The sequence below is a fragment of the Stegodyphus dumicola genome, chromosome X2, assembly GCF_044657685.1.
Source record: "Stegodyphus dumicola isolate Sdum_Otavi_A_Nest chromosome X2, ASM4465768v1".
NCBI classification, from domain to species: domain Eukaryota; kingdom Metazoa; phylum Arthropoda; class Arachnida; order Araneae; family Eresidae; genus Stegodyphus; species Stegodyphus dumicola.
Window position 1 is genome coordinate 103,344,854 of NC_140781.1, and position 23,320 is coordinate 103,368,173.

The window sequence follows — 23,320 nt, forward strand, 5'->3', positions numbered from 1 at the left end:
GAATACTTGAATATTCATGTAACATACATGCATTCAGAGAACACACCCTTTACCAAGCAAAACTATCTTATAGTATAATAGTTACACAGCATGTTCATATAATTCTTTATGCGGCCTTTTTTTAGCAGCCATAGGTCGTGCACATATATTTCCAGATATAAAAAGTTTCAAATCTAGCACACATTCCTGTTTTGGCATTTTTAAAGTATGTAGAGCAATTAGGTCTTTTGAAGCAGGAGACATGAAAAATGTGCAGTGGCCTGCCGGGACTTGAACCTCGGGCCATTCGAATACGCGTCAAGTATGCTTCCAATTACACCTAAGACAGGCAGAAGAGAGGTAGAAAATATCTTATATACTCCCCCTTTTAACGGGTGACTGGGGATTTGGGGCACAATCATCAAATCCTGGTGGTAACAAATTATAATCTACCACCTTTTAGTTGGGGCGCCGCTATAGTATCATTAGGCTATTTTGAAGCAACAAACGTGAAAAATGTGCAATGTCCTCACCGCGACTCGAACCCTAGATCTCTAGAATGCGCGTCGAGTATGCTTCAAATTACCCCCCGATGGCACGGGTAAAGGAAGGAGAAAGTACCTTATAAATAAATAAAAAAATATAAATTTCGTACAAATAGCAAAGTTTAACATTTTATATTCTCCTCCTGTCCATATAGTTATGTTTAGTAAAAGTTTATGCTCAACCTAAAAAATAAAAGACAAAATATCAGATACCCATCCGATAAATATTAACCGAGATATTAATTTTAAAACCTAGAGATGATCAAGACGTAAGAGAATCACGCCGACGTGGAAAATAAAACGGGCGAATCGGCAACCTTATATTAATCATAGATTTTGTAAAATCTCAAACGATTTCGAGGGCAAAACGGGCCCCCCTTCATCAGGAGCAAAGATTTCTGCAAAAACTTGTGCAACTGATGAAGTGGGACCCGTTTTGCCCTCGAAATCGATTGGGAGTTTACAGAATCTACGCCGAATACAAGGTTGTCGATTTTCCTGTTTTATTTTCCTTGAGATGATGTTGACTGAAATTGAAAGTTAAAAATATTAAAGTTTGTCTCTTAGTCTTCTTCATACGGGAATTAAATATTCTGTGGTTAATTATTTTTTTTCGAAAGAGTATAAATTTTTACTAAACAGATCGCTGAACATTAAAAAAAAAGTTCCTAAATTTTACAAAACTGAACTTTTAAATTAAAAAGTGCTATAGCATGAATATTTAACATAATTAAAAAAATTTCGTAACTGGAAATATATGTCTTTTAATAACATCCAATTGTAATGACTTTTAATAACATCCAGTATACGTTAGCATATTCATACATGCAACGATCTAATTCCTATGGAAATAGGACTTTAACCACCGACTTTCAGCACAGAAGCCAGTCCCTAGGTCGTATGATAAGCATGTCTTTCTTCGCTCCTTCCAACAAAATAAATTAATTATGACCTCCCCAACTTCTCTACTTTTTTATTGCAATTTTAGATTGCGATTTTGTAATTTTATATTTTCTCTGAGTTACACATCTTATTTTTTATACTAATGTTTCTCCTTCTTGAAGTTATATATTTTAGTTTTTTGGATTTTGTGAATTTTTACATGCCTTTTTTCATGTTTTCATTCAAAGTGTAATCCTTTGTAGGTCCATAATGTCATCTCAGTTTAGGTTTTGCTCTTGATCTTCTATTCTGTGCTTTAAGTTTGACTATCCCTTTTAGTACAAATTTTTTTCCTAGCATTTTAATTTCTTACTGCTTCTGTTGCGGTTACTTATTCTCCTGATCTGTATTATTACTCGATTCGCGAATTCAATGTGCATTTCCTTCGCCTGCACTCGAATTCCGAATCTTTCGATTGTTAGAAGGACGTGTGTTTTAGTTACACCAACAATGCAAGCAGTAAAGAGGCAGAAAAAACTTACATTCAACCCCTCTTAACAGGTGACCGAGGAGGAGTTCCCAGCCGCCAAATCCTAGTGACGACGAATTATCATCCACCACCTTTCAGTTCAGGAGTTACTGTAGAATTATTAGGTTTTTATATTTTTGGGCAGGAGACGAGAAAAATGTGAACCGTTTTCGCCAAAGCTAGAACTCCGGACCTTCCGACTGTTGGCCGGATGTGCTTTCTAATTACAGCAATGAAGGCATGCAGTAAAGAGGGAGAAAAACCTTACAGCATTACGACTCCACCTACTTCTTTCCTAATTTTGGCAGAGAATAACTAAAAGGAAGGAATCTAAGGATCTCATAATCCTCTTCCTCTACTACCAAACGTTCGAGGAGATTTTCGGTTTTTTTTTTTTAAGATCTTCCATGGGCATTTCTAAAGGCACTGTACTTTTGCAAATATCTGAGCCTTCTTTGGGATTTGAAACCTGGCCTAACAATATGGCAGCCTGCTCTACCTTACCAGTAAGGGGAACATTTTTAATTTTTGGATTTGCATTTAGAGCTTTATGTAGACAGATTGGCATATAAATATGCATTAACAGTTGAGGTATATTTTCATTGTAGGAGCGTATAAATTAAATGACAAATGCATAGATACATTTTAAACATTCATTTGAAAACATGGAAGAGGTATTAGTCACTGCAACCAAAAACTAACAGGTGAATGATGCTCTGATTTTTTTTTTTTTTTAAAGAAAGTGTAATTTTAATTGTAAATAAAAGACAATACCGTCTAATGCGCGCATTCTATTCTTAATCTGCATGTACGATAAAAATGTTTTTTGTTCGATAAGTAGGAAAATATTCAGTGCTGGTATCAAACAGAATTAGAGTTACCAAACAGTCTTTAACAAAGATTATATTTAAGCAAAATTTTACGGAAAGATGCAGATTTGAAAATCCAAATTAGGTACAGAAATTAAACAGAAATGCAATCTGAATTATGATAACTAGAAATACCCACTTTTGTTGAATAAGAGCTTTAAATTAAGATTGCATTTAGGTATTCCTCCTTTATGCCTTAGTAGCATAATGACACTCACCCAACAAAATTAGAAGAATCGTGGTTCAATTCCTGGTGAAAGCATAACTTATTTTTTTATAGTTCTCTCCCCGAAATTCTAATATTATATACAAAGTAAGGTTATGTTAGGCTTATTTGTTAAGTCAAAGCAGCTCGACTATTATCTGCTTATAGGGAGGGAGGCTTTTGTGGAGGACGTTTTAAGGAAAACTCTCTGGTATCCGCGTTACACATAAGGCAAACCGAGAAAGCTCACATGTCTCTAGACCAGCGGTTCTCAACGTTTTGACTAACGTGTACCATCTCAAAAAAAAAATAAAAAACTTTTGTACAATCATTTTACAATCATTATTTTTCAATTTCTCAATAGAAATATTAAAAAAAAATATACACTCATGGACAAAAAATTTAGCGCACCAAGAAGGAGTCGTCAAAATGAAACGAAATTTTACATACGTAATGACTACTTTGATATAAGTAAATGAAAAGAAAATCAAAGAAAAAGGATTATTTATTTCAGAGAAAAAGGCAAAAGAACGGAGGAGTTAATACTCCGTTGGACCCCCTCTAGCGCGAATGCACGATGCGATACGATCAGGCATTGAGTCATACAAGTTCTGTATGATGTCTTGAGACATTTCGTTCCATATTTGCTGTAACTTTGCCTCTAGTTTGTTCAAACTCGTAGGATGCCCAACTCGTCGTCCCAAATGATCCCAGATATGCTCGATTGGAGACAAATCTGGGGATAGGGCAGGTCAAGGAAGGGTAGTAACAGTGCGGAGACAGTTTTGTGACACCCTTGCCGTATGAGGCCGAGCATTGTCTTGTTGAAAAATGGCTCCTGGAAGCCGCTGCATGAGTGGCAACACATGTGGTTGCAGGATTTCATGAACATACCGGTGGGCTGTCATGGTGCCACGGAACAATACTAGGGGTGACCGTGTATTGTAGGCAATGGCCCCAATACCATCACACCAGCTGTGGGAACGATGTGTCGCTGTACAGCAAAGGCAGGATTGAGGCGTTCACCACGGGCTCTCCACACACGAACACGATTGCCATCACTGCCGAGATTGGGATTCGTCGCTAAAGACGACCTGGTTCCATTCCGCTGTACTCCAGTTTCCTCGTGCTCGACACCACTTCAAACGGAGGCGTCGATGGGTGGGCATCAAGGGCAGCACACGTAATGGGCGCAGCGATACCAACTGACCTTCAGCCAGGCGGCCTTCGTATAGTTCTAGAAGACACAGGGGCCCCTAGTGAAGGTGCTACCTGTGCCTGGATGGCGGCCGATGAAGCAGTTGGCTGTACGCGCGCATTTCTTACGATGTGGCGGTCTTCTCGACGACTGGTCTGTCGAGGGCGTCCTGAGCCTGGTCTTCGTGTACATGACATCTCTCGGGTCCACTGATCCCAACACCTCCTCACAACACAATCAGAGCGGCCTAATTGACGAGCTACTCGCCTAGCTGACCACCCAGCTTCCATCATCCCGACGATTCTCCCCCTCTCAAACTGCGACAACTGCTCATACTGTCTTCGAACACGGCGTAATGGCATATCTACCTCAGCTCTTCCTTTGTAAATGAGTCAGCACATTCAAACAAGCTTTGGTTACCTGTTTTATACTCCACAGAGTACGACGTTCAACGCTCTCTACCTGCTATACGTAATGCGCAATCACGCTGCATTTCTAATCATTTACATATCTCCCCGACATGTACCTTCATTGCAAGTTTCGTTACGATCTCGCAATTATTTCTTGGTGCGCTAATTTTTTTGTCCATGAGTGTATTTTGCCTTTTGCACAACCTATTGGCTATTTCTCTTAAATATGCACACATTAAAAATATAAGATTAAAATTAGTTACCATTTTAATCACCAGAATTTAAGTTATAATACTTTTATTACAAATTTAGTGTGAAATTTTTGCCTGTTTAAGAGATATCAATTTCTTTGTCTGGTTTTATTTCACTTGGTTTAACTGCAAGTTAGGATCCATTTTTAATTTTGTTCTGTATTTATTTTTCAAATATAACATGGAAGAAAATCTTTGTTCACACAAATAGGTTGTGAAAATAACAGTGTGCAAAAATGCAATAAAATTTTAATAGTTTTATTTGAAATTCCTTTAAATTATATTTTTCGGTTCAGTCAAAAGTTAACGAGGGTGTTATTTTTGAAATCTTCAGTTAGAGTTCTATCACAGGAAATTTTTATCAGTTGTTCTTTTTCTTCCCAAAATTTGTGAATTTAATAGTTAAAATACTTTGTTTTTTGCGTACCAAAAAACGCAAAACGTTTGGGTTCAGAACTGCAGCTCTAGACTGTTCACCGAGATTCGAATCCGGGTCGAACCAACATTGTTCAATGTCTTTATCGATCGGCCGATGCGAGCCTTTATAATGTAAGAGGACCAAAGTAATAGTTTAAGATTTGGACAGAAAGTAATTGAAGAATGTTAGGAAAAACTTGTCAGTAAATGACTAAAGCAGAAAAATATTATAAGATTGTTTTTTATTGTCTTTTGTTAGTGATTCCTGATGCATTATTAACCAACTTTTCTTCTTCAGTGTACGTTCAAGTAGGCAGCAGTGCAGGGGTATTCCGCTTCAATGTGTATACGACAAGAGAAAGTGATGAAAGGAAATGGAGGATTCGTATTACACAGATACCTTGTAAAAGTGACGCTATGGGTAAGAAATCTTAATGATTAATATAAAATATTACCAAATAACTTGACTCTAAAATGCTAAGTGGTTCGCTGAAACAAAAAATTCATAAAAACATGCAAAATACCTTTCGTAAACTAATTTTTGTACAATGAATGCTGATTTTATCAAGCATTATCACCATTCAGATATAATAATCATTATATAGAGATTTTATAAAATCTACTATCACGGTTATTCTTCTTTTCAGACGTTTAAATATTGCTTAATTGATTCAGAATATTTTTTGTTTTTGGTATAAAACTGTAAGTAATATCATGTAAAATAAATTCATTAACTTAATACAGGTACTTAAAGTTTATTGCTAGCTGATGAAGCTTCTTACAGTTTTTGAAAATAATGTTCTACAAAGATCAGAAGGAACGAATAAAATAGAGGATTGCAGAGACACATTAGTTGCAATTAGTTCTAGAACTCTGTTTTGCTTAAATTTTTAACCATCTTTAAAAATCGGAACTCATAAAGTACTTCTCAAAAACTGACAATTTTGCAATCATATTTAGTAAAAAATTAACATACACCAGCTTACTGAGCTTATAATGTTCCTCGGTACTTTGTCTATGTAGAACGTAAAAGAACCTAATGAACTGTGGAGCCACCTATTTCTGAGTTCGCGTGTATAATGACCAAGTTCAGAGAAGGGTTAAAATACCCTTTTATTTACTCAAATAATAACAGATGGCCCGCTGCTCGGGGTTACAGGAAAGCCTCCACTCGGGCTTTTAACTCAAGAAAATGAGAAACTAATCTAATACTAGACTAAACAGACTTAGCCGAAGCTAGACACAAATACCTATCGTAGTTTGCCCTTAATTTAACCTACCCGTCGATTATCAACAGGCGCTTACAATACGGCTGAGCGTATTAGATTTAAGAACGAGGAAGCCAAACGGCAAACACGCGCCACTAAGGACTCCTAAGCAATCTCTTTCGAAGTAAGCTGAACCTTTTTTAAATACTCCTTCTAGCTCATTTGCATAAACTAAAACCTCATTGAGGTAGGGAATAGTAGATGGGAAACGATAAAAGACAGTAAAGCATATTTAAACTTTAAATAACTCTTAGAAATTTAAAGTAATCTCTACAAGCTTATTTTTTGAAGCATATAATAAGGTTTCATGAAAGTTTTTCTTATTTGATTCATTTCTTAAAATGTAACCATATTTCAACCTCCAATTGTTCAAGAGATATTCAGTCATGTAATATTTGTGACACACTATGTAATAAGAAAAATCAAAACTTCGAAAGAACTTCTAACACATAACAGATGTAACATAGTTTTAAAAGGTGCCATTGCATAATGTCTGTCATGTTTCTTTAATTGTCTTAAATGACTTTTTGGAGTGAAATGGGGGCGTTTTTTGCGGTTTCTTGTAACTCGTAAGCGGAATTTGAGCTTTCACATTATGAAGGAATCTTATTATAATAAAAACCTAATGGTAAAATTTATAAGTGTGCATTTCAACGCCAGCTGTCCTCCTAGGTTTTTATTATAATAAACGCAGAGTAAGTAGTAACAGAGATAAGTTAGTAGACTACTGAGTATGAGCTAAAAGAGAATTTTCTACACCGGTATTAATTTTAATAGATCTCTTGAAGTAGTTATTTTTTAAATGTTTAATTTTATTGCATTTACAAATAAGTGCATTGCCTGCATTTTCTCTAGCTCCTGCGCACTGTCTTCAGTACTTCACGGGGACGGTAGGAAAGTTTCAGTCATTTAACTACGGAAACGTCAAGTCAGTAAACGAAGATACTTACTTCTTAAACATGGATTATGCTATCTGTATTCGAAAAGAAGTCGGCATGTGCGGAGCGACTTTCTCCTACGACGGTGACTTCAATGTAAACGCTTTTAATGCAACAAAGCCATGTATTGGTGATTATTTGAGCTTCGGAACACTCAGGAAATGTGGAATAGTTAAGAAAGGTGTAATAATCGATGGAATAAAATTTAGTAAGTTTTTTTTAACTTCATAGGATTATATATTTTGATTAAGGCATTATTTTAGAAAGTGTAAATTTAAATAAGTATATTCATGTAGTTTCTGAACGTCAAAAACAATCTCGGACAGCACACTGACGCATAGCAAACATCACCATAGCCGGCCGGACGGTATACAGTGATTAGTGACGCTGTCTGTCCTACCGATGGGCCCAAATTTGAATCCCAGAGAAGACATAAATGTTTGTAAGTGTAAAAAATGCAATGGTCTGTCCAGTAAAGATGAAAGACCCTCAAAATATAAAGCGAACCAAAAGTATACTTGGTTGGTTGGCGGTAGGAAAAGAGGGGTACGAGATCCTCGGACAGCCCCTCTCAGGGTTTACTTCCTCAAAATTGGGGCGGAGCTGCACAGCTAACTCGGTGACACTATACTTGTACAAACTTTAGTGAAATTCTAGTGTCCCCCGCTGATTTATATCTGTACCTGTACTGGTTTTTATAAGAACAATAATCTTATCACTGTGATACCTTATACACCATGGAAATGGAAGGAACTTGAGCCGCGTATGTAAAATATAATACAGGTACAACACTATAAAAACAAGAATACCAAAAGTCCATATAGGAACCATGTGTTTTTCTATTAAAATATTTAAACTTTAACTTTTATTTATCTAGAGGGGAAAAGGGGTTTGGTTAGCTCTTAGTAGCCACGTAATTCTTATGTTGATCTACCCCCCCAGATTATCTGTTAGCTTCATACGGGTGAAATTCTTATTCCGAAAGAATAATTGCTTTCAATTCTTGAACGGCTTTTGGTTGAGGCTGACAGGATCCATTCCACTTCTCTAGTGCATCTCATGTATATTAAACAGAGCCACACTTGGAGACTTTAATTGGAGATTGCCCCTTTTAGCACATTTAGTGTTCTGAAGGCTTCTTTCTGTAACGTTTCTGTTTCTACCCCCCCTTCCTTGCCCCCCCAAATCAAAGGTTAACGTGGTGCCCTTGGGGCATAATTTGCCAATTTTCTCTTTTTCAACAACGGCAACATCACGTTTTACAAAGACTACGAGTAAGTAGATTAAAACAATATTCAGATCATTAGCCAGCTTTACGTATAAAAGTTCAAAATACGTGCAACTTCTTTGTGTATACACGTTCAAGTGATAAATTGTGCATGTATGCAGTGAATCGTATAAATTAATAGATAATCCACTTGAAACGTTCTGTTGTTCTATTTAAGTTAAATCTTTCCTTCATACATTTTACAACAATTTACTTTTAATTTCTGGCGAGGCCCAACAGCGGTCGAGGGGCAATGTCGCTGAACACTGGTAATTCGATCTGGGTTTGATTTCTGGTGATCGGGCTGGCTGAATGCGCGTTTTCATAGTTTTCTACATGCGAAACGTGAGTACGAGCCAATTTCCTTTAGAAAATCCTCCGCGAAGGCATCTTTCTTCTTAGCCCTCGTATGCTTTTCCATAATTAAATAAACCAAACTTATCTTTTGGACACCAATATAGGTTGACAAATGGTAAAGTGCAGAACTTTTAAAAACACATTCTTACAAAACTTCCCACAAAAATATCCGATCTAGCGAAAAGCAAGAGCAACATATACTTTAAGTTACCTTCAACAGATTTCTACGAAAGAACGGATGATGCTTTGCTATTTATTAAAAAGCAAAAAAAGAAAAGTTCTGAAGGATAATGCTTTAATGCCTTTCAGCATTGAACCACGGGTTATTTTTGGGATTCAGCTGGGATTTTCTATTTTTCCATCTGTGGAGTTGTGGATTTGACAGTTTATATACAGGGTGCTCGGAAAACATCTGAAAAATTTGTAAATGCAGGTGAAACAGACTGAAATAAACAGATTTTGTAATGGAATGCATGTGCCCAAATGGTCTGTTGAGGTGGTATAGGATGATATTGAGCGGAAGATGGAAATGATGTGCTGGAGTGAACTGTCATTCCCCGTGAGGATTTTGAAAGATATGCCTCGTTATCCGAGAATAGAGCTCGTCGTTTTTCATTTTATATGAAGGGCAGCAGAAACAGATCAAAATCTTATTCGTAAAATTCTACACTTTCCACTCAAAACTGCTTTCCACTCAAAATCGACATAAACTTTGGAATACGCTAACCAAGTGACGAAAAGAGGCAGAAAGGAAAGAATTGAAATAAATAACATCTCGTTTGTAAAAAAAAAAAACATAAATGCCACATTTATTTCATTAAATCTTATATTTTGCTCAGGGAAGAGAATTTTAGATTTTCGGAATTCATGGGCTTATTTGCTTATTTAGAGGATAAAATGTTTTTGCACAGCTTTGTAGCCATAAATTCCGCTTCAGTGTTGCCAAGACCTGCTTACAAAATAATATTATTAACAATACCTGGTATAACAAGAATATGTACATTAGATTCCAGAGATGTGAAGCGCAAAGTTTTGAATTTTATCATGCACAATATATATGGCGGTGAAAGAACGAAACTTTGATTCTGGTTATTTCTCGACATATTCATTCTCTTCTGAGTGCTTAAAGTTATCATTTTAGACATTTCGCAAGTTTCATAGTTACAAAAAATAATTTTAGTTAAGATGGAATATTATGAGAGTAATAAAGGTGGAATATTATAATGTCCCTTTAGTTTTATTTGGTGATGTTTAGAAGTGAAGCATCAGTATATTAAAATTGTAAAGTTAAATCAAATTATTTAAAATAAATTTCAAATAATTCATAATTAAATTTGTTTATTTGTAAGAGCAAGAATCTAACTGGAGATTTTTGATTCAACACTTGTTTTAACTAAATAATGTAACTTTTATTTCCGGAATGGCATTCATAATGCTTAAAAAAAAAGAGTTCATTCTAAAAAACAGTCTTGCCTGACTTATAAATTTAAATGTAGTTAAAATTTTAATCTTTTAAACTATAAACTTACACATAATAATTATATTTATTCTACATTATCTCTGATCTATGATTAAACATTCTTTCAATAGTTTAAATTTGATATCTTCTGTTCTACCAAACGCATATTATTTTAACTGAGAGAAGCTGTAAGTCAATCACGTCGGAGCCATTAACATTAGAATATAATCAGAAACACAAAACGTAAGTAAATTTGTTGTGGTTTTAAGTTATTCTTTTTAGTCTGTTGCAATAGTTATTAATTGTTGGTTAGTTTTCTTTTAATGCTAAATATTAAATTTGCCAAAATCCTACACATTAAAGTACAAACCAATTTATGCATACTCGTTTACGGTCACGAAATATCATTTGCTTGATTATAGATTTTATTAAAGAATGAGCTATACTACAGACTGCTTAACTATTTCACGACTCATAAAAAACTTTGAAGGCTGATCGAACTAAAACTCGAATTGAAACTTAGGTCGATGGACTTGGATTGACCGAAAGGCTGCTGAGTATATAGCTTTACGCTTAAAGGCAACACAAACACCAATTGCTTGTAGGACTTTGGCTTCGGTTTCTGCGAAAAGCATTCAAAAAAGCAGACTTTTATATTAGAAGGCGCAAAAAAATATCTAAGAATTAAAGTATAAGTAAATAAAGAAAAAATACCGGTAATGTAGTAAATAAAGAAAAATATAGCAGTAACGATAAAGAAAAAAAAAATTCCTGTTAAACTGGTTGTCTTATTGAAGGTCAAAAGGCCATATGCAGAAGATTAGATTACTTTTTCATAACATGCTGTGATTTTTGACATATGGGGAAAGAAATATATGGTTTTATTTTATTTTACTAGTTTAAAACAATAACTTTGGAATGAAATACAACATTTCTTTAAATTTACTTTTAATTATTAATTATGTTTTCTGACTTTAAATTTTAACAATGATGTTAAACTAGCCGTAATTTTAACTCACAGTAAATAAGTACACATTTTTCCGTACTTGAAGTACCCAGCAGTAAATTCGATGTAACGTTATGCTTTGACTAACAGCGAATATTACAGGAAGACAATTATTTGAGTTATTTATTCATAAATGAACATTATAATGAAATTTAAAAATACTTACTTCAGTACATTTTAACAGTGTAATTGCTTACTGAGTATATTCGAGAACAAAAATTTGTTTCCATACAAATAATAATTATAAAACTTTAATACAAGATATTTCTTCCTTCGCACAGACGTTCCATCCCTTCAGTCAGGTGATCGAGTTCAACAAAGGAAAATATCGGTCATTCCTTTTCTATAAAAGGTAGTTGAAAGGGATTGAAGGGCTTTTCTCAAAGCAACCTAAATATTTTTGATTGAATTGAGGTCTGAAAAATAAGCTGGCCAATTCATATGATCATTATCTTTGTTTCAAAACACTTGTCCACTAGCCTTGCTGTATGTAGATCAGCTTTTTCATCCAACAAATAAAAATTTTTACACAAGTCTGCTGGTCATGGAGTTACGATGAATTTAAGTAAATGATCTGATGTTTTTTGTACACCGTCACAGTATACTTTGGAAACATATCAATGCAGCATCCTAAAGAAAATCCATGCCATCCTACTGCCGCATCTAAAGGCGTGCTCTTCAACGATGTTAGTGTGCTGGTTGCATGTTCCTCATTCTCTTCAAACCTTTATGTATTCATTATCTGATTTTAGGGCAAATAATTCGTTCCTGAAAAGTATACAGCGAAAAGACTATTGCGCATCTGTCCAAGCTACATGCTGTTGATACTATTTAATCGTGCATCTCTGGCCTTAACTCTCAGGGTACACGATGTGTGGCATGGAAATTTTTGTACTCAGCCTATTACCTAACACTGTGGGCAGATGTTGACTTAAGTATTGTTATCGTAGCCATTGCTCTGAGAGTCTGTACTGTAGCTCAGCGAATGTGCTTAACTAACAACTCAATGTACTGGCTCCATATTAAACGGGCGATCTTGCTCACTACAGATTGAAGCGAAAAGCTAAAATAGGTCTTCTTACAAACAAAGGAGAGCTTAGATTTCTATTTTCACCTTTTCGGGAGTGCAGTTGTCAATCGGTTTATTTTTATGGACAACTTTCGTTCACATAGGGCTAATCTGGTGGATGATTTTCTGGAAAGTAAGGATACTAATCGGATAAATTGGTAGCACAGACGTCTACACTACACCATGTAAAACATGTCTGGAATGCTTGGAAAGGAATCGAGATCGGCTTTCCTTTCTCAGAAACCTCCGAGACCTAAAAATAACTATGCTGCAGGAGTGGGATAGACTCTATAGGGACTCATAAACTGTTTCCTTTCCATTAAGAAATTACGTTTTGAGAGTTGCATGACTGTTAAAGGAGACGATATACTCTCTAAGCCTCCCTTTCTGCTCGAAATTCTAACCCTATTTTTAAACCTACACAGGTCAATGAGCCTTACAGACAATAATGAGAGTGCCTTGCCTTATAGACAATAATGACTGCCGCAGGGTATATTTTATTTTATTACAACCATCTACATCTATATCGAATTTCATTAAAATCTGTGGACTGGATTTGGAGATAATCGGCCAATTGTAAAAATTCTCTTAGTTTTTTAACATGAATGTAATATATCATTAATAGTTATAAATAAAGATGTCTTATAAAACTTTACTGCAATACTAAAAAAACACACGTAATAAAACATGTCTACACATAACAAGTTTGAAGATAAGCTCCTGTCCTGGAATGAAGGATATAAGAAAAAGAGAATTTTTTGATTGAAACGGGGATTTGATTCGAATGATAGCACTGACAGAAAAACAGTCGATCAGAAGGTGCCTAATTGATGTGCCAGCGGGTCTTTAAACGTAGTTCTAAAATTTAAAAATACATAATATTTATTCCTTTTCTTATTTTCTAAATAAACTTATAATTTCGTTACTCTAATTCTGTAGAGACATTAGGTTATTTCGAAGCAGGAGAGATGAAAAAAGAACAATACCCTCGCCGGGAATCGAACCACGGACCTCTCGAATACACCCCGAGCGTGCAGACCACTACACTACGAAGGCATGCTAAGAAGGCGCGAGAAATTCCTTATAAATCTAAAAAAAGATTTTAAGGGTAGAGAGGAATCTTTAAGGGAAAGCATTTTGTAATAAAACAGAAGAATATAAGATAACTTTTAACAGATTAATAACTATCAACACTGGCATTTAATTTTGCGGAGACTTGAGTAATTTAAAAGTAAGTATCCACTGAAAACTTAACTCTGCTCTTCCCAAGAATCCAGCGCAGGAGCTTCATATTACCTGATCTGCATGCTGATAATAGTATTTCAAGAAAACGTGGGAAAGACGCTTTATATTTGTAGTGTCATTAAGTTTAGTCGGAGCAGAAAACATGAAAACTGTGCAGTGCCCTAGTCGGGATCTGAACTCCGGACCTTCCGATTGCTAACCGGGCGTGCTTCATAATTACACCACCAAGGCACGGGATAAGGAGGGAAAAAATACCTTACATATTAAGTAACAATGTGTTTTCTAATCTATTTGATTTGTCTATTTGGCTCAAATCAAAGTCTAAGTGTCAAAATATTAGTGAATATTTCGGAATTTCAAGTTTCATTAAAACTTAAACGTTTGCTTTCACTACTTAAATCAAAATGTTTAGTAGCCACTCATTTGTCTAATGATAAGCTTAAGAAACGGAATTCAAATATTAATACAAACTTAAGATTTTGTGTCTGGGTAGGAAAACAAATGAGACACTGTCGAAGGAAATATCAATACATGCAAGAAAAAGCTACACATATTCTTTCTGAGAAATTTCGAGAAAATAATTTTGTGTGGACGTTAGGTTAGGTTACTCAAATGTACTAAAATACGTTAAAGCTCTCTTCCAAAGGGCCTTCGTAGAACGCTTTCCAAAGAAAAATGACGCGTACTCCCATTGCGCATTTGAGAAAACCAGCTGTGCAGCCATTTCGTTCACTTGGGATCGAACTTTGTGGAACATCCAGTATTCAGAGGTATCAGTCGCTCTGTCACTGGTGAGGCCCAGTTTCGTAAGGAAAAAAAATTAAAAAAAAGCAAGTATTTTCTTTTTCATGTAGATATTTTCTGAAATTTTCTTGTTAACATTTGACACTAAAAATTAAAAAAAATTACCATAATATTTACATTGCAATTTCCGAATTATAAGCCATAATTAAATTTCCCATGTTTACAAATATTCATTAATATGCTTCTGAGTTATAATTTATAGAAGTAGATGCTTATGAAGTATTTATCGCTTTTTCTCATATGAACTGGTATAGCTGGTAATACGCCCGACTAGCAGTCGCGAGATCCATGATTCGAATCCCTGCGATGGCAATGCTGATTTTATACATTTCGTTCTCTAAATAAGCTAATGTGTCTACAGCTTCCACGACCCACTAGTGGCATGTAAATAAGACAGCTGAATACTGATAACTTGGTCCGGGTTCGAATCCCGGGTCGAACTACCAGCTCCGACTTTGAGAATAGTCTGGCTGCATGGATGTTTCATGATTTTCTCCAACATGTGTAATACGAATATCGACCAGTTTCCCTTAGAAAGTCTTCCATGGATGTATAATTTTTTTAAAGCAGTTACGATTCGTATACTTTGCGGTGTTCAAATACATAAATAGTTACACTCATCGTGAAAAAAATACGCTAGGGCTTTCTGGCTTTGGAAATATACCTTGACGTGCAATAGAAAACTTAGTGTTTATCTGCAGACTGAAATCTAAAATGCAGGTAAAGAAACTATTTATTAATGAAATAAATTACAGTGTTTTTGATATACGTAAGTTCTGACGTTATATTGAAAATTAAGATTGATGAGGAAGGATTTTATAATGCTCGAATTATAGCTAATACATGGTAATATTAAAGTGAATAGTATTACAATAGTATTTACTAGTAAGTTAAAATAATTTCGTTCATTGGCATAAAGAAATCGCTGCTTTAGTTTAAATTCTCCCATGACGCTTTGAGTAGCATGATAATTAACAGAGTCTGCTGCCATATCGTTGAGCTTGAATGCCAGAGAAGGCATTAACTCTGTCCCAATTTATGTTCCCAGGATGTTTATAAATGTACCGTTGTTTAGTGGCATGCAGGCACTTAAAACTCCATTTAGCCGAAGATTACGTCGAAAGGGTAATGCTAGGGAAACAGAGTTCCGGATCCTTACATTCCATTCCCATCAAAATTGGATGGAGCTGAGAAAAGTTGCGCTATCACCTATAAGATGGTCAAGGCCTTGGCCAGCAACTGACGCTTTCTTTCTCTTGGTCATGATGAATTCGTGGAAACAACAACAAATTCAAAGTTTCTGTACCAAACACATTTTAATGATTAAGTTCTTTTTCACAGAAAAGCTCTCAGTGTCTTTCTGTTTACAAAGGATGCCTTCGCGGAAGATTTTTATGATGTTACATATAAAGGGGGTTATGAAAACCGGATGCAACTAGACCATGCAACTTTCAGGAACTGAACTTGGAAACGAAGTACCAATATTTAATGCTTTAATGCACTTGATCCCTAGATGGTCCTCTTTTTGATAGCGCTTTCTTTAATGCATTTTAAACTGCTAGAATATTCTGTCATGGTGACCAATGCTATAAATACTATAAATTAGGGCACACGGAAAAAAATTAAAGAATCTGCAAGAACCTTCAGTATCAATTTTTAGCGTAACATTTCAGTGATTGTATTAGTAGCAAAACTGACGTAATGGTAGGAAAGCTGACTGCCATAGCTTTGGGCCTGAATTCGAATCCTAGAGAAGACAGAGATTCTTGTAAGTGAATAGGGTTTTCGGGCGTGATAGCACTAAATATTTTCGTGATGTTAGTGGTAGGAAAAAGGGGGTAAGAGACCCTCATATCCAGCCCCCAGTCCCATTAAATTCGGACACAGTTAAACAATGGCGGGCATCAACAGCCAACATTCTAAAACTCCAGTTGACCGACCGTCCTGTCGTCAGTGCAAAAGCGAATTGCATGTGACGTTAAATTGCTAATTATGTTTTAAATAATGTTTTAATATTTCACATGATATATTAACAAACATATTTTTGTAAATTATCCTTGCAGAGAGCAATGGCCCCATGATTATCACGTTTGTAAGCGATGACAGACAGGAAATAACGGAAAACAGAGACTCTGGATTTAGTTTCAAGTATACTCAATCTTCCTGCTCTGCAACGTAACAAATCAGTCAACAAACAGCCCATGGAAATAAGCTTACTGCAATAAATCTCAGCCAGATTGATTTATTTTAAATAAAATATTGTTCTTTTTAGTAATTTAATTAATAATCAATTAAATCTTTATCCTCCGAATTCTTTCCCATAAATGTCCACGTAGACGAAGAACTGGAAAATTTTTACTAAATGTTGCTTAAAGAATGGAAGCGAAGTGTCACATACCGGATTTCGGATTATAACGTCTGAAACACACCTAGAGTACATCACAACTTTTTACTAACAAGAAACCATTCTTTTTTAAAAATTTAAATACTATTTTAATGCTTTAGATTAATGTAAATCATATGTGAAGCAAAACTAAACGTGAAATCGCTGCTATATTTAAGCATAAAGTACCACTATTTAATACTTATATATTTAACTTATATTTAAGTATAAAATAGTTTGAAATTAATAGTAAAATAGTGGTTATATTCGCTTTCTTTGCCGCACTTTTAATGTAATAAATACTTTTGCACTTCTGTTTGGTAACCAGTAAGCTAAATCATGAATTACTAAAAAAGCATATTTAATTAAACAGGCTGTTTTAACACTTTTATTTCTGAGCTTACCCTGAAAATTAAATACATTAAGGTTTCCTTAAAAGTAGAAATTAAATTACTTAAAATGATTACAGTAATTTACTTATAGTTAAGTCTTTACGTATTTTTATTAAATTATGTATACTTAAGTATAACAAATAAATCAACAGCAATCAGCAGAAAATAAAAAAATGTCTAAAGCAACTGTAATGCCATTCGCACTTGTACTCAGGGCTTAATTTCTAAAAGTAGAAGTGTCGGAGCCCTATGAAAGACCATCACCAAAGAGGAGCAAGAGTAGATAAATAAACAAAATGACCATTAAAATCATTAATAATTTAAAAATTAAATAGTTAATGAGTATCAAATTAATTAATAATTATTTAATATATATTAATAATTAATATTTATTATTATTTAACTTGTAATTATTGTCTATTTAATTCACAATTTATTATTTTTTATTAAAATAATTAAAGATTAAAGTAATTAAATAATTAAAATTAAATAAAATGTAAGAGATAGATTAAAATTTAATAAGCGATTTTTTATATAATTTTATTGCTAAAAATAAAATTTCCTCGATCAAATTTCTACTAAAATAATTGTTCTGATACATAAATTTGTGCCGGAGCCTTCTTATTTAGGGCTCCAGTGCGCTCCGACTAGAATTAGAATATATTCCAAAAACTAAGAAGTACCGGAGCCGGGCTCCGGTGGGCTCCGGCGCAATTTAAGCTCTGCTTGTACTAAACAATTATCCACAGCGTCTTATATCTGGGCTCTTTTTACTAATTTGTATGCTCTATATGCTAATAATTCACACCTTCTTATTTTCTCTGTATAAATCAATATGCCATGTCCGATTTTTAAATAACTGATCATTAATATTCAATATAAACTAATTCATTCGTTCAAATATAATAATTTATTATGTATAAATTTGTCTTGCTGTGTAATATGTTTTACTTGTGGCATAAAAATATATGTGAAGCTTTCTGCATAATCCCCCCTTTCTGTATATATATATCTATAAAGCAACTTCTTATAATGTAATAAGCCTTTTTAAAATTGAGTAATGAATTATACCCTTATTTCTTACAATGCACAGCATTTACAATCAATGTTTATTATGGTAATAAATATATAGATGTAATATGTATGTGATGCTGTAACAAACTGCTAAGCAAATATTAGCTTGTGAAAGAAAATGCTTACCTTTCGTAACTTAATTTTATGCTGTGCTTTTAACTTGTTTTTCCCTCATATTTGCTCTTTAAATACATTTATGTACCATTTACAGAGAATAAAGCTATATTAATGAACCAAAGCCTAATTTATTTGAGAAAGTATAGCTTTTATTTAACTCTTTAATGCAGTGGTGCCCAACCTTTGGCCTAACGCGAGCACATTTTGGCCTATCGCGAGCACATTTTGGCCTATCGCGAGCACATTTGGCCTATCGCGAGCACCTTTCCAAAGCATCAACATTTTTGTTAAACATATTTCCAATCTTATGTGATACATCTGAAATATTAATTTCGGCAAATGGTTTTGAGATTAATAATAATATTGGTTGAACTTTATGGAAATCAGAGAAGCGGAGTTCAAAATTATTTTTCACTGCATTTAGGTTTTCCGAGTATTTCTCTGTTTCAATTGCCTTCTAGTTATTAATATGGCTTGATAAATTCTGAAAATGGGTGAATTTTGTTTCTTTCATCTGATTCATACACAGATTTAACTTTATTTGAAAAGCAGTTACAGTCCCAGCCAATTGAAAAGGGTTTTTTTCTCCCTGGAGATCTTCGTTCAGTTTATCCGTGAGAAAATACAAATCGGATAACCAATTATTATCGTCCAATTCTTTATAACAACATTCGTTTCCGGATTCCAAAAACTGCTTTATTGGCGAAAGAAGTTCTACAAATCGTTGAAGTACTTTTTCCCTGCTGAGCCATCTGACATCGGAATGAAGCAATAAGATTCCATGTTCGCTATCAAGTTCAGCAGTCAACAATAAATTATTTTATAACGTCTTGCAAGATATTTCTTATGACTATAAATGCTTCCCATATTTTAACAATTAAGAAATATAAATGAATGGCTATTTTAAAAATATTTTTTGGTCATAGTACCTAATCGGGCTGGCGAGCACTTACAAAACGTTCGGCGAGCACAAGGTTGGGCACCACTGCTTTAATAAGTGTTTTCTTCGAAAACATTCAAATTATTTGTCTTTTTAAATTATAGAATTCTTTACTTCAACAGATTGGTAGAAATTTTCTTATTTTAATCTTTATTTTGTTAAAAAATTATATACAATACTTACACATATAAGAACAGAAAATAAAATATTTAATAGAAAGCATTAGTTTTATTTCTTTATGTCATACACCTAAAATGTACGCACAGTAACTACAACGGATCTAAAGTGAAGAAAAAAACCGTTTCTAGATTATCATATAACATTGAATTAAAATTATCGACATATTTATTGACGGATGTTTGTAAATTATCACAAAATTTGAGGCTTACAAAAATTATTTAAACGTAGATAAATTATGAAGGTACATTTAAAATAATAATGCGACCATAACCAATGGTTGCATATTACTTTATGCGATCAGTAACGTTCTTGAGGTTAGATTTAATGCGTGAATTTATTTCAATAAGTACATTGAGGCGCATAAAACATGACACTGTTTGAGTTAACTCTAGTGTGGGCATGTCTGGCACCATTATCTCGAATGTGCATTCATATCACGCTAGGATAATTACTGGTAGAATAACCCAAAAGAATAATACTTGTAAAAGCTAATGTATTGGTAGAAAATAGCAAGTACGTTCGTTAAGGGGTTAAACTACAGAAACTACAGAAGTTAAACTACAGAAGTAATTACATTTCTTTAGTAAAGGTCTATTGCATTTTTAATTCACTTATTCGCCGCTACTTCGAAATCACACAGACATTTGCACTGCATTTTTATATTGTTGTTAGAAATATAAGCATAAATACAGAAATTAATTCTGATTATATGCTTTTCAAAGTATTACCCTTTTTAAAAAACGACAGATAGAAATAAAAATAATAATAACGACTTTTAATTAACCTATTTTTGACGATTCTTCTCTCATCATACGAGAAAATTTATTCTCATCTAGTCAATTTTCACGCACAAAACATTAGAACAAACAATATATCTCTAAGAATTTAAATTTTAAATATTTAATCAAGTATCAGAAGATGTTTTTATGGTTGCAATAAGCACAACAACGAACATGTTTTGACAGCGAACGATGTACAACAAACATATTTTGACACAGGCTGTTAATAGCAGAACTCTGTTTTTTGTAGTTACTCGCAGACTTGGTCAGATGATCTGGTTCAACATATAACCCTCAATTAGTGCTGCAAGGGTTCTGTTGATAATTTAGATTGAAGCCAACAGCGTTATTTTCGGCATTAGTGTTAAACAGGGCAATGAAAGGGCCAGTATTATTATCTGAAACAGAAAATGTATTTTTTTATTATGCATACACACACACAACCACACTCATACAACACAAATAAAATGAGCTAATAATTTCCGACTAAAAAAATTTCTGACTTAGATAAAAAAGTAAATCGAAAAACTAGTTTTCTCTCAACATCATGCACATAAATGATGACATGTTAAATTATGTATTAATGAAACCAATGATTTGGCAATAAGTTAATAAACACTTACATACTACTTATTAACAAACACTTAGTTCCACTTGATAGCGGTTTCAAAATAATAATTTGTAGTGTAAGAATTATAAAAACCAATAAAAACAACACAATTTAGATTAATAAGGTTTTAGTTAATGCTGCAAGATTAATCGTGAAAATACCTTTATACGGGCAGGCAGTTTTGATAAACACGCCATTAAATTTACCACATAAGAACAATCAGTAACTGAAGAATCCTATATGGTTGTGAAGCTCACCAAAAGCCAAGCAGGTAAGACCGCTGAACATTTGGTAGTCCGAATGCGAGTCATGAATACGAATCAGTTTCTTTTTGAAAGTCCACTACAAAAGTCTCCTTCCTCAAGCAGATAGTTTTCAGTGCTTGCAGTAATCAATTAATCAACCTCTATGGCTGTGAGATAAAAACCGTGAGTGTAATGATATTATTCGCTTCAAAGCATTCCCTTCCCCATACTTTTAGAACCTGACAGCCGTGGAGATAAGAAAGAACCTACTCCATGCTGACAGCTCTATACTACTCTTACTTCCTACCTCCATACTGACAGCCATCCAATTACTTCGTTGTCACCATAAAGCGTGGGTATATTACCAACATTAAAATGGGCAGACAGTTGGTACAGTAAAATATATGAATTATTACTAGATTCAATTTCAAACGAATTGAGTGATAGTAATCTTCCAGAAACTTATGTAAAAGCAATGAACAAATGGAGTGTGAATATCAGATTCCAAAGGAGATAACAGTGAAGGAATTGATGAAATATTTTGCAGTCTGAAATCGCTTAAGCAGCAGCTAATATTTCTGAATGCTGTTGTTGATTAAATAATACTGGTTTGCTGTGAGTTCGAGCGGCATTTCTGTCGTTAATTTGCACATATACGAAATAAATTAAATCTTTTCAAACAAGTCGTAGAAACGTTTCTTGTGTGGGAAAACAAGTCAGCAACTAATGTAGGTTTTGCTAAAGGTTTAATACATTGCATTGATTTAATCTTTGATTGCAGTTAATCTTCTTTAACAGAATACGCAAAAAATGTGTATTACATAAAAAGTAATTGAACAGGAACAAATGATACCTTTTAGATTTGATTAATGCGATCTTGAGGCAGACGACGACATCGAGGGATTAATTATTCACATGAATCAAAATATATCTGTCATAACTAAGTTTGGTACAACGATGAAGTGATTTCAACTATGGCACTGTTCTTGAACAACACAGCTGTAACTGATTTATAATACGAGAGACCTTGCGAGTCGCGAAATATAAAGAAAACAGCATCACGTAAAGACATCACATGTGGCAGTTACTTCTACTATATGGCTGCATCCATAGTCATAGTGGCTAGGGTGGAATAACGCCTGTTCACATTTTGTCGTTAGGTCATCTACTGGAGCCGGTATTAGCCAACTGTTTTGCGATCACAGACTAGACGTATTACTTAAGTGAACAGACGCAGTGAAGGTGCGGGCTAAGGAAGATGAGTAGTATGGTGATCGTCTAAAGACTTTTGGCTACTACATGACACAGACTTGCGAGTCCTACTGATAACTGGCTTAAGCTGGTTTATGAAGGTAAGGGAGAACAACAGGCTTCAGAGTGTAGCAGTGGCTGATTATGATTTTAAAATCATGATCATGATCGCCTTATAAGGCCAATCGAATAGTAAATCATACCATAACGCCAAATGCCTCATCAGTGTGGGAACTCAGAATACAGGGCTCACTCATTCTGTCATTGCGGTATAATCAGGCATATGGTGTGATATCGGCATTTATTAAAACAAATTAACTTAACGTATGAGCATGAACTTTCCTTCAGAATGCTATTATCTCGGATATATGTATGGTTTCTGATCTCAAAGTCGAATAGAATGGGCAACTTAGCATGAAAATGCTTACATACAAGTAATAGAGAGAGATAAGTTGATAATTCAAGAAAAATTCTTTTGCAGCAGAAATGACTGCAAAGCTGCTTCTTTCGAAAAAATAAACAATAGGTCGTAAAGTTGGAGCTGAGCAGTCATACGCAGATAAAGCTTCTATGTGATAATAAAACTAATTTCATTATTAGCTCCATTCGTCGAGAATTTTGTTTTTACCAATAGTTTTAAAAAAGTCTCGA

The 23,320-nt window shown here is 34.3% G+C and overlaps 2 protein-coding genes across 5 annotated transcripts in view; one reads left to right on the top strand and one right to left on the bottom strand.

Moving 5' to 3' along the window:
- LOC118184686 (uncharacterized) overlaps positions 1-18,314 on the top strand; it is a 47,922-nt gene extending 29,608 nt beyond the window's left edge. Inside the window, exons 4-6 of the mRNA XM_035354400.2 lie at positions 5,584-5,706; positions 7,409-7,699; positions 16,762-18,314. Coding sequence (XP_035210291.2) covers positions 5,584-5,706; positions 7,409-7,699; positions 16,762-16,877 — 530 coding nt within the window. The 3' untranslated portion in view covers positions 16,878-18,314. The remainder of the gene's footprint in view (positions 1-5,583; positions 5,707-7,408; positions 7,700-16,761) is intronic.
- Positions 18,315-20,544: 2,230 nt separating this feature from the next.
- LOC118184682 (uncharacterized) overlaps positions 20,545-23,320 on the bottom strand; it is a 28,541-nt gene continuing 25,765 nt past the window's right edge. For all 4 annotated transcript variants that reach the window (XM_085808853.1, XM_085808852.1, XM_085808851.1 and 1 more), the window contains one exon: positions 20,545-20,961. In XM_085808853.1, the coding sequence (XP_085664979.1) occupies positions 20,858-20,961 (104 nt within the window). In that variant the 3' untranslated portion in view covers positions 20,545-20,857. The remainder of the gene's footprint in view (positions 20,962-23,320) is intronic.